This window comes from Miscanthus floridulus, chromosome 17 (assembly GCF_019320115.1).
Source record: "Miscanthus floridulus cultivar M001 chromosome 17, ASM1932011v1, whole genome shotgun sequence".
Taxonomy (NCBI): domain Eukaryota; kingdom Viridiplantae; phylum Streptophyta; class Magnoliopsida; order Poales; family Poaceae; genus Miscanthus; species Miscanthus floridulus.
The window spans coordinates 43,791,185-43,810,129 of NC_089596.1; the positions used below are offsets into that span (position 1 = coordinate 43,791,185).

Below are 18,945 nucleotides of genomic sequence, written 5' to 3' on the forward strand. Positions count from 1 at the left end.
TACTGCCCCCTCTTATGACGAGTAATAGTACTTAATAGCACATATTAAGCCCAATAATCTATATAACTTCGAAGATCTCACATGTATTTCTACAAAGGCTACATTTTACTTTGTGGTACGTGCCACATAACCTATAGTGATCGTTAATGATTTGAGAAGTGTTCGACTCGAACGTATCTTGCTTACGGGGTTTTTGTGGTGATATAGTCAGTACCAAATAACTTGTACTAATCCCTAAAGGTTCTCTACCTACGTAGATCAATCAACTCCATTGTGTTATGCTATATAAGGCTGATTTTTTGGTGACTACACATTGATGTCTGTATATATAGTACTCCTTGAACATATCATACTCTACACATCGATCAACTATTGCTTATATTTCTCCATCGGCCACATTTGACTTTGTGGTAGGTGTCACATAACCTATAGTAATCGTTGATGATTTTAGAAGTGTTCGACTCGAACATATCTTGCTTAGGGTGATTTGGTGTTGATTTTATATATAGTAAGTACCAAATAACTTGTACCAATTCAATTCCTAGAGGTTCATCTCTAGCTAGCTAGCTAGATCTCAATCGAAATAAGGGTGACTACCCAATGCATGTCTAGTAATTGTATCGGATGTTGTGTAACTAAATGACATCCTTTTCTTTAAATTTATTCTGTTTGCTAAAATTTGTTATTTTATCCGTATAATGAAATTTGGTCTTCAAACTTGCAAAATCTGTACCTTTTCTCACTTGATCTGGAGTACATGTGTGCAAAAACTATGTGGATTACATGATGAAAACATAAATGGTCACAATCCAAACAGGGGTAGCTTGCAATACTAAACAGGGAAATTCTGGACATAATATAGTCATAAATCCAAACAGAAATGTCTTGTTGCTTCCAAATATGGGTTCTTAACTCCATTACTAAACAGGAAAAATATTACATAATAATACATGACAAATGATCAGATCACTAGTACAGAAACTACTCATCGTCGCTATCTACCTCAATAGGGACATCTTCTTCTTCACTCCAGTACTCCATCAGTGTGTCATCCTCTACCTCATCACCCTCTTCATCTTCACTAATAGTCTTTGATTGATTTTCCTTTGTAAGTCGAGCAACCTCAGCAGCATCAACAAGAAGGCCAGCCTCATCAGCCCTGTTCAAAGGCATGTCAGGTAACATCTCAGAAACTTCTGGTCTTCTGCCAGTGTCCACAACACATGTCTGCTCTTGATAGGGTGCAGCAGTGGATACGACACCATCTATTTCAGATACATTGTACAAATGGCATTGGTTAAATGTCTGGACAATCCGCCAATTCGTTCCATTCTTAATATCTGGCAAATAGAAAACCTATGTAGCTTGAGTTGCCAAAATAAAACAGTCTTTCTTGTACCACAAGCTACCAATATTGATGCTTTTACAAAATCCATCATCCCTTACTGCAGTATGCTTACCATCCAATTTATACCGGTCACATCTAAAAACAACAACAGTTCTTTTTGTACCATCATCCTTGGCGTTGTACTGTAACTCAATAATCTCTTTCAATGTACCATAAAAATCAATCATCTCACTTCTATATGCACCTACACAGGCCACCCTAGAGTTTTGTGTCTTCTTGTTTTGTCACGCTCGACAGTGCAGTCCCGCACCCCATTGACAAAACATGTGGAGTATGATCTTACTCTAAGGTCAGGGCCACAAGCTAGGGCAAATATATCATCATCTACCTCCTCTGATGCATTCAACCTCCACACCTGCAAAAGGGAATGTCTCAGCGCTAAAATAATTATCTACAAGATAACTAAAAATTTAGGATAACACTAAGATACTAACGTAATTCCTGAACCAACTTCCAAATCCCTGCTTTGTCCTTCTTTCAAGATCTATAGCAGCCACCCCTGCTAATGTTAATTCATCTTCAAACATTCTGTAACTCAAAAATAAAAAAAATCAGTAAGTTGCTAATCTAAAAATCATTAAGAAACATATGTAATATACAAAATATAGATTTAAGAACATACTTTATGTACTTCTCGGCCTGATCACAATTATGGAGAACATACCAAACCAACTTATCAAGTTCCTCAGAGTAGGAAAGATCACATGCACCAATAAGATTGACACCGTGCCCAAAAACATCAACAGTATAGGTTGATTGATATGAAAATCTAACATTTATTAGGAGTCGATTAAACCTTGTCTCTATATCATCCATATATCTCGAGCAAAATATGAGGGCTTCATCTGCCACATAAGCCTCTGCAATTGAGCCTTTTGGGCGTGCCTTGTTCCTAACAGACCTCTTCAAAGTATAAAAGCGCTATTCAATTGGGTACATCCACCCGAACTGCACAGGTCCATGGAGGATGGCCTCATCAGGCAAGTGGACAGCAAGGTGAACCATGACATCAAAAAAAGCAGGGGGGAGATTTTCTCAAGCTTGCACAATATGACAGGTATTTCAGTCTTCATTCGAGCCAAGACATCTTTGTTTAGTTTTTGGCTGCACAATTCCCTAAAAAATTTGCCGAACTCAGCAAGTGTTTGATATATATCATCATCCAACAGCCCTCTCAGCCCAGTAGGTATAATCCTTTGCAACAGAATGTGGCAGTCATGAGTTTTTAGGCCTTGCCACTTGATTGAGTCAGCATTTAAGCATCTTTGTATATTTGAAGCATATCCATCTGGAAACTTGGCCTCCTTTAAGAAATTACAAAATTCAATCTTCTTTGACTTGGACAACGTATATCGAGCTTTGGGCATGTCATATGAATCTCCACTATACTGTAATTGCAACTCCTTTCTAATTTTCAAATTAGCTAGATCAAGCCTTGTATTAACTGTGTCCTTTGACTTCCCTTTTATGTCTAGAATGGTACCAAGGAGGCTTTCACACACATTTTTTTCAATATGCATGACATCAAGATTGTGTCTAAGCTTCAGAGATGGCCAATATGGTAAGTCCCACAAACAAATCCTTCTGCCCCAAATTGGCACATGATTCCCCGAACGCTTCCTTTTCTGTCCTACTCTAACATCTCTAACCTTTTCTAATTCTTCTAGCAGCTCTTCTATGGTGAAAGTACCTAGCTTCACACTGCAATCATGGAGGGATGCAAATTCACTGTCCTTGCGCAAATGATGACCTCTTGGAAGGAAACGATAGTGCCCAATATAACATAGCTTGCTCCTTATGGCATACGACAAAGGATTTTTGTCACAATGGAGACAAGCAAAGTAACCACTTGTGGTATGCCCTGATAGGATACTTAGTGCTGGATAATCATGAATGCACCACAACACTACAACACAAAGCTTAAAATATTTTCCAGTGATAGCATCAAGAGTATCCACACCAAACCATAGCTCAAGTAACTCTTCTACAAGAGGCTGCAAGAAAACATCAAAGGCCTTCCTCAGTGAATGAAGACTGGGAATCAACAAAGCCATCATGAAATTAGATTCATCCATGCATGCCCAAGGTGGTAAGTTGTATGGAATCACAAAAACAGGCACATGCTATAAGATGAACTCATGTTGCTAAAAGGATTAAAACCATCTGTGGCAAGTCCAAGTCTTAGGTTTCGGGCATCTTCAGCAAAATTAGGCCAGCGGTTGTCAAAATCTTCCCATGCCTTTCCATCTGCAGGATGGGTCATTTCCTTCTCATTGTATTTCCTCTTCAACTTATGCCACCGTGCTTCCTTAGATCTTTTCTTGGAAACAAATAACCTTTGTAGCCTAGGGACCAATGGAAAATGCCGCAATACTTTTGCTGGAACCTTCTTGCTCTCAGGATCTTTCCATCTTGATGCTTCACAAACTGGATAGTTATCCAATTCTGCATATGTCTTTCTAAATAGCACACAATTGTTGGGGCACACATGAATTGATACATAACCAAGTCCTAATTCACGTAGCATTTTCTTTGCTACGTCATATGATTTTGGAATAGTATTGAACTGTGGGAAGGCTTCTGACAAGATCTTCAAAATTGCAGAAAATGCTAAGTTAGTGATCCTATAGTATGACTTCACATGGAGCATCTTGATTACAAATGTGAACCTTGAAAATTTGATGCAACCAGGATATAGCTCACGCTTAGCCTCTTCAATCAGCTGTTTGAAACATGATGCAGCATCCTCATTTCCATCTTCAAGTGCAGCCTCATTTCCAATTTGTTCAGACCAGACGAGTTCCCCTAACATCCCTTCAAGTCCACAATCATTAGTGTCCTCATATACAAAAGAATCAACATTTGCATCCTCAAGTACTGTTGGTTCCTCCAAAACATGAACATCGTTGTCCTCTCTATGATTTATCCACCTGCTATATGTGCTAGACATGCCATTGAGCATAGGTGCCTCTCCACTTCATTTTGGTGCAGAGATTGATGGTTCATACAGTGACTACATGGGCACAAAATTTACTCATCCTCAGTAAACCTCTCTCTGACGAAGTTCATGAAAGACTGGACACCATAAATATACTGAGGCATAAACAGAGCACCATGAATCCAACGTCTATCCCTCTACATAAAAAATTGTAGAAAATAAATAAATCTTCATTACAACCACTACATCAAGTAACAAATGACATCACTGAATTAAACTGTGCATCCAAATCCTTACCAATCGAAGTTAGCTAAGCCAAGATCCATAGGTGGCCGGTGATGGATCCCATGTAGGGCAACCTTGATAGAGCCGCAGCCACAGCTGGAATCGCTGGCCCTTAGTATCCTCTCCACTACCGCCGCCGCCACCACCGACTATACCGACAGTGCTTTCGTTGCCGCCCCTACGCCGCTGCCAGCTGGGAGCTCCTACGCCACCGCTAGCAGCTCCTAGGCTGCCGCCAGAAGCTCCTATGACGCTGTGTATGCTGCTGCCAACACCTACGCCGCCGACACCATAGGTCAAACGGTCACCGCAGATAGGGTCAGCCGCCGCGGATAGGGTCATGGAAAGGGGCAGCCAGCGTAGACAAGTGTGGTCTATGGTCAAATGGCTCCTTAATCTCAAAGCACTATAATTTGTTTGAGAAAGGACTAAAGAAAAAATAGATTAGCACTATGCAAAAACAATTCATTATCCTAGTGGTTAGGTCCCTACTCTTGCAATGGAGAGGTTCGCGGTTCGATTCCCAGTAGCGGCAAATTTTTTTTGCACATTTAGCTTCCTCACCGATAGGTAGGTCCCACCTTCCCTGTTTACATCCCTCACCGATGGTAGGTCCCACCTGCCTAGTGCCAGCCCCCTGCCTCTTAGTCTCTGATTAGCATGACGCATTGGATGTTGGATCTGTGACCTCCCACATGAGTTCGTCATATATGACTACGGAGGTGCCAAAATGATCGGTGACGTCCAACCATGACAATAATTTAACTAATCGTCATATATCTATCACCTTGGATTTGGACCATCACAGATGACTATATTCTATGATGATTTGTTGGAAGGTCATGAGTAAACCGTCATGTATAAGGGTATTTCTTATAGTGGTTGCGCTGAACAAAGAAGAAATAGTGCAGATCAGATGCTCCTGCCCAAAGGCAAACAACCCCTTTCTTGAAGGAAAGTAGTCCTAACACAAGGTACGGTGATTGTGGTAGCACTTGATGTAGTGTTTTCCTAGATGCTAAATGCTATACGGTTGATCACCCTTTGTTTAGCATTAAGCCGGAGTAGACAAAAATTAGATGATTTCAACAATTTGCACTATAGCAATAAATTTGCATACAAACACTATAATCCCATACTAAAATTTTAAATTGTGACTTGAGATATGCACACAATTGCATTATAAGACACAGTCAATTATACATATATAGTGACATAGATAGAAGACATGTAGTTCTCACATAGTTAAATGATCAACTATCACTATGCAAGAACATTACACTAGCCATTAAGTTCTAACAACACAAATATCAAATAGTTTTACCTAGTGGTAATCTATCATCAAGATCATCGTTTAAATGCCTCAACTTGTGTTTAAACATGTTTAAATAAGATTTATATGTATCATTTAAGTTGTTTTTTGTACTCCTTTGACCGTTTAAAAGTAGTTTGTTTAATTCACAGTTTAGACATAAACTACATGTATAGCCACAGTTTAGCGCTTATAGATGATGGTTTAAATGATTTTAGGTGGACACTGGCTCGATGTTGGTGATAAAGACCCAATCAGCATCATGAAGACCAAGTGCAAACAAATGGCGCACAAGAGATTGTGTAGCACAATCGTCGATGCACAGGAGATAGTGATGTAGATGCAATGATGGCGGGACAAACGGGTTGCAATGTTATGTCCTAAAGAGGTGACATAGCAACAACCCTATTGCTTGGAGTAGATGTGCATAGCTACTCGATGACAAACATCATAGGAGGTAGGTAGATTGTGGACAATTTGCTGATCAGACTGAGTACATGCTAGTTTTTTTAGAAAGAGTACATGCTAGTTGGAATGATAATGGAGAAGTCAGCGAAGGCATCCCGGTCTATGTTGGCAATGAAAACATGCAAATGGGATGATCGAGAAATGACATGGGAAGGCCTGACCCTAGGGGCCAAAGCGCATGGACATGCCACAATATTGTCTAGTAGCCACCACATCGGCTCAGTGACATGGCACTGCCTGGTTTGGCCACCACCACATAGTGACGTGGGACGCGGAGTGGATCTCCAAAAGATCCTCTTGAAGCCTCTTACATGCTTGTTTGTCTCTAGTTTCCTTATGAATCTTAAGGAATTCTAACAACACAAGAGGGTTTTGCCATCAATGCTCCTCCTCCCTCAGCACCTTGCCACTATCTTGGTCATAGTTGTAGCCCCCAATATCATCCTCATCCCATTCATCATCAATGATCATATTGTGCATGATCACAATAGTTGCCATTATGTACCAAAAGGTCTCTTTGTTCCAAAATATAACAAGACCCCTCACGATGGAAAACAAGCTTGTAAAACACCAAAAGCTCTCTCCACATTCTTCCTTACAGCTTCTTGAGTTGTTGTTAAAGAAAATTTCTAGTTCCCTAGTGGATTTTGATACCTCTTCACAAAAGTTGCTAAAGAAGGGTACCTCCCATTTGCCAAACAGTACCACATGGTGTACTTGAATAGGAGACCCACTAAATTCACCATGTACTAAATAGGAGAAGAAGTCCATGAAATTCTCAAATGCAACAACTTCTAGTGTCACGCGCCTCGATTATTTCCCTTTCATCCTATTGGGATACTCTTCCACATACAATGCATACAATTAATGCCACCTAGCACCCCCAGCCAACCTCTCTTAGTGTTCATAGCCAACAATCTAGTATGTCTTCAGTAGTGGGTGGTCTCAAGTATTAACATCCAAACACATCAACCATAGCCTCTACAAAGTGATTGAAAGCATCAAGTATGGCGCTCTTTGTGATCCTAACCACCTTTAACACCCCATGTCCAAAGTCTACTTATGACCCAGCTCCTCACCTAAAGCGAGCCCACATACGCATACACCTCTCTCTTACACTTTCGTCCTCGCTTCATGTAAAAGGGTTAACCCGGAGGTGTGTTTGGAACAACAAGGATTATAAGTTGTCCCTCACCATCCTAAACATCGAAGGTGGTACTAAACCCACCAATCACAACCACACATGGGCCACTACTACAAGCTAGTAATGAGCTAGGGTCTTACATTCAACTACCTCTTAATGGGTTGACACCCTCGATAGCTCACCACATATGTAGCAAATTTCCAAAACAACCCCTTGGTACAAGTAGTGCTACTCTTACCCCTCCTCGGCCATGTAAGAGTGTGCATTGTACCTCTCATGGGCAACATACCATGTAGCACATGCACCTGTAGCAAAGGGTTTATGCACTGAATACCATATATTTAACACCCCGCACACAAAATCTGCTTACGACCTAGCTCCTCACATGGAATGGGCCCGTATACGCGTAGCACCTCTCTTACATTTTCATCCTTGCTTCATGTAAAAAGGTTAACTTGGAGGTGATACGTTTAGAACAACAAGGATTATAAGCTGGCCCTTATTAGCCCTGAACTTTGAAGGTGGTACTAAACCCACCAACCACAACTGCCACATGGGCCAACTACTACGTGCTACTAATGGACTAGGGTACAGTGTTACACCACCTCATCCATTTAATCTGCAAGAACATCATTAGCAAGCATACAAAGAGAGCCAACAACCTTATGCAATGTAGTAGCTCCAAGTAACCCAAACTATGTTTGCCTTTTTCCTAAAATTATCGTCATGAGCCTCCACTCCTACCATAGTATGCAAGAACAATATTTGACATCTGGAACCTTCTCCTAAAGAACTTTTCATTATGATGGGAGGATCAATGAAATAATACACCAAAAAGGGATTGATTCACGTTGATCCATCATTCGTTGTCTCCATATAAGGTCAGCAATGATCAATTTATTGTCATCGGAGTCCTCTTCATCCCATGAATGCTCAATTAAATCATCATCATCCATGAAAGCCATATACAATCAAGAGAACATCTAAATGCATTGGCTATGACACGTATATTGACAAAAAATAGAAAAAAATAAAACTTGCTTTGCCTTGGAGGCAACTGGGGAAGGGTAGCAGTGGTGGAGGCCATTGAGGGTGGGTAGGCAGGCAGTGGAGGTTGCATGGGTGGTGGAGGCCACTAGGGAAGGTCGTGCGATGGTGAAGGCCATTGGGGGAGGGCGTGTTGCAGTGGACGCCATTGAGGGAGGGAGCACCGGTGATGGAGGCAACCGAGGGAGCGTGAGTGGTGGAGCCACCAAGGGAGGACGAGAACATGGTGAAGCCACTGGGGGTGGGCAAGCAGGTGGTAGAGGCCACTTGGGACGGTGCGTGAGCGGTGTAGCTGTCTGAGAGAGGGATAGGCGGTGGAGGCTGTTGGGGAAGGCACATGAGCACCCATGGGAGGGTGCGACGGTGGGGCGAGCCTACCGAGGACCTAGGCCCTGTTTTGGACAATAGAGACGTATGGAGGTGGTGGATCTACATAGCGGTAGCGAGCGGGCAAGATCCGCATGGAAGCAGAAGAGGAACAATGAAGAACATAAAAGTAGAGGCATCCTCAAGAGCCGCAGAAATAGAGTTGAGGAGCGAATTTGAGAGCCTTCTACTTTTAGGGGCAAAGTAAGATCCTATTGAAGTGTGCTTTTATCCAACATCTAAAAGTAGGATAGATTATGTACTGGAAATACTATCACACGCAATATACTAGATTATGTACTGGAAATACTATCACACCCAATATACTTTGTCTGCTTTTGTAAGTTGCATTAGACGGGATCTATTAAGGTGCGTTTAGTTTAAGTGCAGAGTTGAATAATGGGATATGACCCTCCATGGATTTTGAAATTGGCTTATCCAAGTTGCCTGTTTGGTTGGACAGATATGATGAGCCAATTTTCTTTTTGATTGGATGGATGATTGTAGATGGGATGAGAATATTTGACTAATTATATCTATCAATTAAAAACAATGACAACTAATTAGACATTACCATCCTCTGTTCCAAATTATAGGTCGTTTTGGCTTTTTCTAGGTACATAGCTTTCGCTTGCGCCTACATATAAAATATGTCTAGATACATAATAAAAGTTGTGTATCTGTAAAAGCCAAAACGACCTATAAATTGGAACTGACACTAATTTTGTCATGATAATCACTCATTGAAAATAAAATATGTTAATTAGCATCACTATTGTCCTAATTGGCGGACAAAACATGAACTAATCAACATATTAAAACTTATCAAAATTAATCTTACCATCATGATTTCTAAGTAATAATATAACATGCTAATAATTCTTAATTTATTTACTTAATGACAAAGATTAGAAAATATAGATAAGCTTGTGCCACAGATTTTTATGTGTAGATTTATCCCACATTTATTGAGAACATTCTTTTGTGGTGAATATCCGTATGCGAACCAAACACTGTCCATCCATGGACCGGCATCGAGCCTTCCTGCCTGCAAAGACTCATGCAGCGATGTGTAATTTGGCCCAAGTCGCAGGAAAATATCTACAGATCATTCACGCTCCACCACGCATAAATTCAAATTCAAACCTTAGTCACACGCGTTTAATTTGCGTTGGCAACTTGCTCACATAGGAGCTGATCGATGCCGACATGAGCCACCACAGTCATCCAGCTCTACTGTAGGTTATATTGTATAAACCCTTGACAATAACTGAGGAACCCGGTACATGACATAAAGCGTTGTCGACAAGAAGGCTGCAGGCGGCCCGTTTGTTTGGCTGTGGTTTGTCGTAAATGATCGTAAATTTTCAGTTGGAATAATATTTTTCTCTCATACAAACCAGCCAGCAGTACTTCTTCACGAACCAGCAACGATACGAACCAGCCAACCGAACAGACTGAAGAAGGCTGCATGCCGCCAACAGGTAACAAGTTGGAAATGCATCACACTCTGCTGCAACAAAAGCGACTATCAGCCCGTTCGTTTTGACTGAATTGGCTTATAAGTTATGACTAAAAAATACTACTAGCTAATTTAGCGTGAAAGAAAAATACTATTTAAAATATGATTTATAAGTCATATACGAGCAAATAAGCCGAAAACGAATAGGGTGTATATATTAGCGTGCAATTCTTTTGGTCTTGAGATAATAATAAATAAATAAATAAAGTAAAGCACACTGCACTTGTTTCTTTTTTATTTTCTCACTTTGAGACACGACTGGAGACTAGACAGGTCCTGGACAGTGACGTGTACTGTGAAGTGTGCCCGAGGAGACCGACGTGTACAGGCAGGCCGTCGGTGCAGGTGCAGCCGAGAAAAATGTTCAAGGGGACTCGAGGAGTCGCCGCTAAGCAATGTGTTCACGGAATTTGGAGAAAGATGTTCGGGTGGGCAAGCCGCGTACACAAGACATATGGCGCGTAGTGTGGGGCCTTCAATCTTGTTTAGCACCGGTGGTGTCTAATTTGCTAAGGGGTGTTTCATCCGGTGACTAAAATTTAAAAGGTGTATTATGAGAATGTTGTGTGTAGTGTTTGGATACTAATAAAAAAATAAATTATATAATCCGTTAGTATTTCACGAGACGAATTTTTTAAGTCTAATTAATCTATCATTAGCATATGTTTACTGTAGCACCACATTGTCAAATTATGGAATAATTAGGCTTAAAAGATTCATCTCGTAAATTAGTCGTAAACTATGCAATTAGTTTCATAATTAATCTATATTTAATACTCTATGCATGTGTCCAAATATTCGATAAGACAATGATTAAAATTTAGGAGGGACAACCAAACACCACCTAAGATACCATTTGTATGGACGGATTTCATTCACTGTTGACAAATAAATTTGAAACGTGCCGGTTTAAAATACTCCAGGTTTTAGCTGCCACGTATCGTCGTGGAACTAGAATCGTGATACTTCTTGGTTTTAGTCAGGGCTTATCAGTCATGATATAGTGTTTTCTCTCCTAATAAACCGACATCAGTCAGACTTATCAGTCCAGAAACTAACCAGCGAACAAGCTATATATAAGTTCTTATTATTAAGTAAAAGTTCGGCTCAGAAGATTCAACCCCCCTTGATAATTGATGAAACTACATGAAATGGGCGAGAAGTGATGACGAATTTCGCAACAGTATTAACAGCGCGCAAATGCATTCGTGCGCGTGCCTTGTAGCACATTCCAAAATTATTGGAAAAATAGGAAGACGTACAAAGCCACAAAGGTGCCAGCGGTGAACTCCAGCCGATTAACGAGGTGTTTTTTGAGATGAAGGATATTTTATACCCGGCTTCATCTACCTCGCGATAGAATCAAGCTAATTATTACATGATCTTGGTTTATAACCAATATTCAAATGATAATTCTTGGCACCTCACAGCCACAAACTAAGAAAACAACCCATAAAAGAAAGTCCAGACTAAGATAGACCAATAAACCTATTTGACAACCATCCATTGGAACTAAAAAAAATGCAGAGCGGCTGTCTCCAAACGTTGACCAGTAAGAAGGAGCTGTTGTCGTGTGTCGTCATGCCGCTGCAGTCCGGCCCATTGCCTTAGCCAATAAGTTCCCCTGAATAACACCTGCAAAAAGGTTTTTGGTTTACATTTGTCAAAAACTACCTCATTTCTTGTTATCCATATTGTCCAACGTAATGCTGTTGCTGCAGTTAATAACAACGAATTATGTCTTTTACTCCCTCCCTTAAACCAATTTGCAAATAAATCATCAATACTAGGAAACTCTCGAAATTCTTTTGGAAGGCCCCTAAATTGCACCACACTTTATCAATTTCATATTTATATACCTCATTTTCAACCCCCTTCTCGAACCGGATCTTTCCTTTCACGGTCTTAGTATCCATTGGGCTCCAGTTCACCATGTGGTTAAGCACTTCAGATGTGGGAAAATTAGTGATAAAGGCATCAGTACCCTTTTCAGAAATCACCCAACTATTTATAGGTAGTAGTTTGTCCAGTTTCACTGCTAATTGATCAGCAGTAAGAGAACCTTCCAAAACACGTATCACAACTAATTTATCCTCTGAAGTTAATTTTGGATTTTCTGCCACAGGTATAAAATAGAAGCCCAAACCTTCTACTGCATAACCGCAAGGTATAGCAGTAGAGTTTAGATTTTTCAAATTTGGACAAACTTTCTTGACATGATCACCAAAACATAAATCACAACAAAGCACCGTGGTACAAACGGACATTGTATGACCTTTAGTATGGCAACGATAACAATAAGGTTTACCCTTGCTTTTATGGTTTCCTCCTTTATGAGATGACTCTGGCACATCTAGCATTGCATGAGCAGGATTTAAAATTGGTGGGACAGTGTTCACCAGCTGATTGTCAATTGTAGACTATGTATATTTAGATATTAATTTAGAGTATTAAATATAGATTAATTACAAAACTAACTGCACAGATTGATATTAACTTGCGAGACAAATCTATTAAGCCTAATTAGTCAATAATTTGACAATATAGTGCTACAGTAAATATATGCTAATGATGAATTAATTAAGCTTAATATATTCATCTTATAAATTAATCTCTATCTGTGTAATTAATTTTATAATTAACTTATATTTAGTCCATTTAATTAACGTCGGAACGTCCGATATGACGAGGACTCAACTTTGAGTCTCCGAAACCAAACGCTTTCTAAGGCCTTGTTTAGTTCGCGAAATTTGGATTTTGGGGCTACTGTAGCACCTTCGTTTTTATTTGGCAAATAGTGTCCAAACATTGACTAATTAGACTTAAAACGTTCGTCTCGCAATTTCCCACCAAACTGTGCAATTAGTTTTTCTTTTCGTCTACATTTAATGCTCCATGCACGGGCCGCAAACATTCGATGTGACAGGTACTGTAGCAACTTTTTGGATTTTGGGGTGGAACTAAACAAGGGCTAAATAAACTTTGCCGTCCAAATCGATTGGGTCACCCTCAATGAATAGCGAAGATAAGAAGCAGCTGAGCCGCCCACAGCTCACTCATCAGGCACCCAGCAGCACACTTTCACTGCAGAGCAGAGTGCAGGCCGCCAACTTTTCTTAGAGATGGCGACACCCACAGCCACGAAAAAACTGGACCAGTTTGCCCACGCCTCGTGGCACCCAGTTTCCCTTCATTTTTTCTATAAAACCAGGCAAGGCGCGCCACTCAGCCGGAGCATGTCCCACCCTCCTCCTCCTCCTCCTCCTCCTGTCGTTCAAAATATCTCGCTGCGCTTTTCCGAGTCCTTTTCCCTCCAAGGAACAGGAACAACCGGCGCTTTTACCCCACCACCCGCTTTTCCCTCCCCGCCAGGAACAGGAGCGACAAGGCTCCTCCTCGCAATAATTCATTCATTCATGGCGAAGCTCGTGAACAAGCTGGTCGATTCGTTCGACCACGACGAGACTACGCCGGACGTCGGCTGCGTGCGCGCCGTGCTGGCCGAGCTCGTCCTCACCTTCCTCTTCGTCTTCACCGGCGTCTCCGCTGCCATGGCCGCCGGTACGTCATACGCCCATGCATCCACCGCGCGCTGTGTGAAGCCTCCTCCTCCTCCTCTCTCTCTCCGGTCTTCAATTTCATTCTATTTTTAATTCCTCTGGCTAGGAATTAGGAAAAGAAACGTTTCTTTTTTCCCCTAATAAATAACTAATCTTTGTTCCGGTGCGTGCGTGGTTCTGCACGGGGCAGGGTCCGGCGGGAAGCCCGGCGAGGCTATGCCGATGGCGACGCTGGCGGCGGTGGCTATCGCGCACGCGCTGGCCGCCGGCGTCCTGGTGACGGCCGGGTTCCACGTCTCCGGCGGCCACCTGAACCCCGCCGTGACGGTGGGGCTCATGGTGCGGGGACACATCACCAAGCTCCGGGCGGTGCTGTACGTCGCCGCGCAGCTGCTGGCGTCCTCCCTCGCCTGCATCCTCCTCCGCTACCTCAGCGGCGGCATGGTACGTACGTCCACTTCGCCGCGCGCTTCCATGGATCTCATCTAGGAGGAGTACCTGTTTTTACTCTACGTAGAAATTACTGCTGTCCTTGGCGAATTCGCGGTCCAAAGGATGTGAGGGAAAGAAAGGGGACCAGAAATTGCGGTTTCCTTCTTGTTTTCTAAAAAAATTGAGGTTTCCTTCGTTGAGTCCTATATATGCTTGGTGGTGTGCTGTCGGATGGCGATTGTTTCGGCAGATTTTGGCCGGCCATGCTTGTCTGTCTCAGATCAACTTGGGCTGGGCTCGAACGTGTCAGAGCCTCGATGGTAGATCTGGCCCTTTTAGGCTTCGCGTGCCCTTCAATCCGGCTTCATCTGCTTCTTTTTTTTATTCGGAACAGTGTTTTTCTCTCACAAATTCTTTTTTTATTTGGAACAGTGTTTCTCTCTCACAAATTTCTCTAGATTCGTCCAGAATTCGGCTTATGGATAATTAGTTCCTTAATTAAATTTATTATTATTAGTTCACTCTGCTTATTATTCTAAAAAAATACACACTGTTTATTTTGACCTTTGTAATAAATAGTCAAAGGACACATATTTATCACATAACAAAAAAACTGATATTTTTTCCTGGTGCCGTTTAATGTTCGATAAAAGTAGTAAAAATGAACTAAAAACGAACAAGTGACCATCAGAATGCTCCAAAATAAAGTGCAGGGGAGCATCATAATTCATACTCTCTCCTATCAAAATTATGAGACATTTTGGCTATCCATCTGTTAAGATTAGAATAGATTGGATGCAGTCTTATCTTAGAACAATGCTACTGCTCGCGTATGGAGGCGGATAAGTTTCCGCCCACACGCCTGTCGCCCCTGCACTCATCTTCTCCCTCGCCTCGCATCTTCTTTCTCCGCGCTCCACCCGCCGCCTCCTCACCCTCCTGGCTCCGGCGCCGCTGCCCATGACTCGCTCCAAATCCAGCGACGCCGCCCCGCCGCCACCACCTCCCACCGCCCCGCCGCCGGCGGTAGGGTCTCGCCGGAGTTGCGGCGACCTCCTCCTTCCCCTCCCCCTCCCTCCCGCATGCTGCCATGGCGAACTCCGGCGAGCTCCGACAAACTCCAGCCATAGCGCCCCCGCCCCGACCTGGCTCGGCCGCTGCCAGCTCCTCTAAACTGCCTGTTGACCTTCCCCACCGCCTGGCCTACCTGTCTCCCCCCGGCCGACCCTTTTATACCCCGCCGGAGTTGGGGAAGATGGGTGGGGCGCGGTTGTCGGAACCCTAGACGCTGGATTTGGGGAAGAAGGGCGGCGGTGCAGGCGCAGTCGGTCGCGGGCGCGGGCGCGGCGAGGAAGAAGAAGCGAGCGTGGGCGTGGCGCGAATGGCCTTGGGCGTGAATCGGACGGCCGTAGGGGTGTGCGCGCTGGAGCTCGATCGCCTGCGCGTTTGTAAGTTAGCTTTTCCACTTATCTTAGGTGGTGTTTGATTGCCCCTCTTAAATTTTAGTCGCTGTCCCATCGAATGTTTAGACACATGCATGGAGTATTAAATATAGACTAATTACAAAACTAATTGCATAGTTTGCGACTAATTTGCGAGACGAATCTTTTAAGCCTAATTAGTCCATGATTTGACAATGTGGTGCTACAGTAAACATGTGCTAACGACGGATTAATTAGGCTTGAAAAATTCGTATCGTGGAGTACCGACGGATTATATAATTTGTTTTTTTATTAGTATCCGAACACCCCATGCAACATCCTCACGACACACCTTCTAAATTTTAGTCACTGGATCTAAACACCCCTTTATTGTGAGCTTGACAGTTTTCATGAATGCGTCCTTATAAACAATTTTTTTTTCATGAATCCTTGTACAGTTGAGGTTCAGACTTTATACAAGCTTTTAGAAAATTTTCCATTGTTAACAATATTTTCACCAAGGTTGTAGATCTGGTCCATGAGCTTCTGCGTTTTGTTGATGTAAGTTTTGATTTGCATAACAATTGCTCGTGGAGTTACCAGTCAAATGTGGCCTTTCAGATTTACAATCGTTTACGACCAAGCGAACAGCTGTAGAAAAGTTAGTATAAAAAATGGTCCAGTAAAGCCAGGAGATGGACTAAATCATACTTATCTGCTATGACGGCAGTGAACACAACAATATTTGTTTAACGTCACTTTTTCCATCATGAATTAAGAATGGAAGCTGCTGAAAACTCACCAATATTGTTTAACGTCACTTTTTCCATCATGAATTAAGAATGGGAGCTGCTGAAAACGACTAGTCCAGCAGCATCAGCAGGCTTGCGTGCTGACCAACATGTGAAAAATGCAGGTGACCCCGGTGCATGCCCTGGGCGCGGGCATCAGCCCGATGCAGGGCCTGGTGATGGAGGTGATCCTCACCTTCTCCCTGCTGTTCGTCACCTACGCCATGATCCTGGACCCGCGGAGCCAGGTCCGCACCATCGGCCCGCTGCTGACGGGCCTCATCGTGGGCGCCAACAGCCTCGCCGGCGGCAACTTCACCGGCGCGTCCATGAACCCGGCGCGGTCCTTCGGGCCAGCCCTGGCCACCGGGGTCTGGACAAACCACTGGGTCTACTGGATCGGCCCGCTGCTCGGCGGGCCCCTGGCTGGCTTCGTGTACGAGTCGCTGTTCATTGTGAACAAGACGCACGAGCTGCTGCTCAATGGAGACATCTGACGAACTATCGGCCTGCCCTGTGGGCAGTCAGCATGGTCCATGCATGCTTGTTTCTGTAAAATAGTTCATTGTCTACAAGCATGATACATATACATATATTGGCCAAGGTAATTAGAGAGGGTTGCTGTAAAATAGCTACCCTGGTAGGATTGTTGGCTGTAGAAATTGTGGATGGGCCTTGTTTTTTTTTTTTTCCTTTTCCTGCCATGGAATTCTTTTTTTTAGAGGGCTGGGTTTTGTCAAGGATTCGTTAAGGCTATTAGTTAGCCATGTAGTAGAAAACTAGAGAATGATATGATATACGTGAGAGTGGGACCTGAAGTTTTTTCAGGTACATTGTAGTACTATGGTATTTTTGCCGTCCAGATGAAATTGGATGTACAGAATTGTAGTATTTTTGTCTTCCAGATGAAATTCGATGTGCAGAGTAAAAACTTCTCTTCCAAGCAGTATTTATTTATGCCTACCTCATTTTAGTAGAAACTAGAACAAAATAGAACACTCTGCATCATATATCCTGAGAATGAGGTGTCACATTGAACGAACCTAATCACTGATCGGATTTTGGAATTTGCAGATCCCGTAAATGATCGATGAACTTTACAAGTAGAAAGGTGCGCGTGCATGAACAAGATGGCAGAATGGTGCGCCTGAACTGTGAATTTCATCCATTGGACTATGCACATGTTCTGCATGCATTGCGTTTCCCTCGGCCGAAACTCGCGGATCACACACACACCCTGGTCCCGTGGTCCGGATTGGATTCTTTCGACATACATAGCCCCCCATATAGGACAATAATTCTCCAATTCTATCGTCACATTTCAGTCTGTGCCGGGAAATGCGAGACGACTCGTCACCTACCGTGGAAATATACACGCGTGGCGTGCCAAAGGAAAGACGGAGACTGAACAGGTGAACACCAATCGTGGTGCGCCCGTGATGCAGAGCAAGGCGTGGAAGTGCTCGAGCAAATGCCGTGAGAGTATTATTGACACTAAAGAATTTAGAGTTGGAATCCAAAGACATTGGTTCTTTCACTGTGAATGTTTTTTTTTCAATAAAGACACTCAAAAAGTGTCTCATGTATGATATTCATCGAGAAAAAACATTTGATAGTACAAAAAATACATCACTTGACATAAAACAAAACTTAAAAAAAAAGAAAGTATAAAACAACCACCCCGATCATCTTCTTCCTTCAGTCGTCAACGGCATACTGGAGTTTAAGAATCAATATGAATTGATAGTAAGTAAAAGGTACACTTATAAACACCCTCGTGCATGCAGGGTTTCGAAGACTGCTGGTAGCGTAATCGGGTACCCATTGAAAGAAAAAATAACTGAAGAAATTTTTACGGAACACATGCTTACAATCCTTCATCTTCAGGGAAGGGCATTGGAGATATGGACCTTCTCATAGAACATTTCGAGAAGATGAAATCACCAAATCAAAATCCAATCAACTATTTTCCTTGATAAACACACCAACTACTAAGATCTGAAAAGAAAGCCAACAGATGTAACTGACCATACTTTCACTAGCCCTTCTTGGACGCCAAATCGGATGCCGAGGTAGAAAGAAGCTGAAGGGACCTTATTTTAATGTACCATCGCCACCACTTCGTCACTGCTGCCAGGAAACCAAACCCTTAATTAAACTAAGGAGTAATGAAAAAAAAAGCTAAAACCGTGAAGGGGTAGGTTCCCACTCCTTAGGCCATCGGTGATGTTGACGGAAGGAAGAGAGGAGG

General features: G+C 42.6%; 1 protein-coding gene and 1 pseudogene across 1 annotated transcript; one reads left to right on the plus strand and one right to left on the minus strand.

Annotated features, from left to right (window-relative positions):
* Positions 1–981: 981 nt before the first annotated feature.
* LOC136514962 (uncharacterized) lies at positions 982–4,385 on the minus strand (annotated as a pseudogene).
* Positions 4,386–13,726: 9,341 nt separating this feature from the next.
* On the plus strand, positions 13,727–17,630 carry LOC136516836 (aquaporin TIP4-2). Its single transcript, XM_066510327.1, has 3 exons — positions 13,727–14,051; positions 14,241–14,494; positions 16,820–17,630. Exons 1-3 carry the CDS (start codon positions 13,727–13,729, stop codon positions 17,189–17,191), a joined length of 951 nt encoding a protein of 316 aa, XP_066366424.1. The 3' UTR covers positions 17,192–17,630.
* The last annotated feature ends 1,315 nt before the right edge of the window (positions 17,631–18,945 follow it).

Bases quoted from the DNA above. Each gene is read 5' to 3' on its own strand.
- LOC136516836 (XM_066510327.1), top strand. From the start codon at position 13,727: ATGTCCCACCCTCCTCCTCCTCCTCCTCCTCCTGTCGTTCAAAATATC. The intron at 14,052-14,240 runs GTACGTCATACG...TGCACGGGGCAG, and splicing joins CTCCGCTGCCATGGCCGCCG to GGTCCGGCGGGAAGCCCGGC. The intron at 14,495-16,819 runs GTACGTACGTCC...TGAAAAATGCAG, and splicing joins GCTACCTCAGCGGCGGCATG to GTGACCCCGGTGCATGCCCT.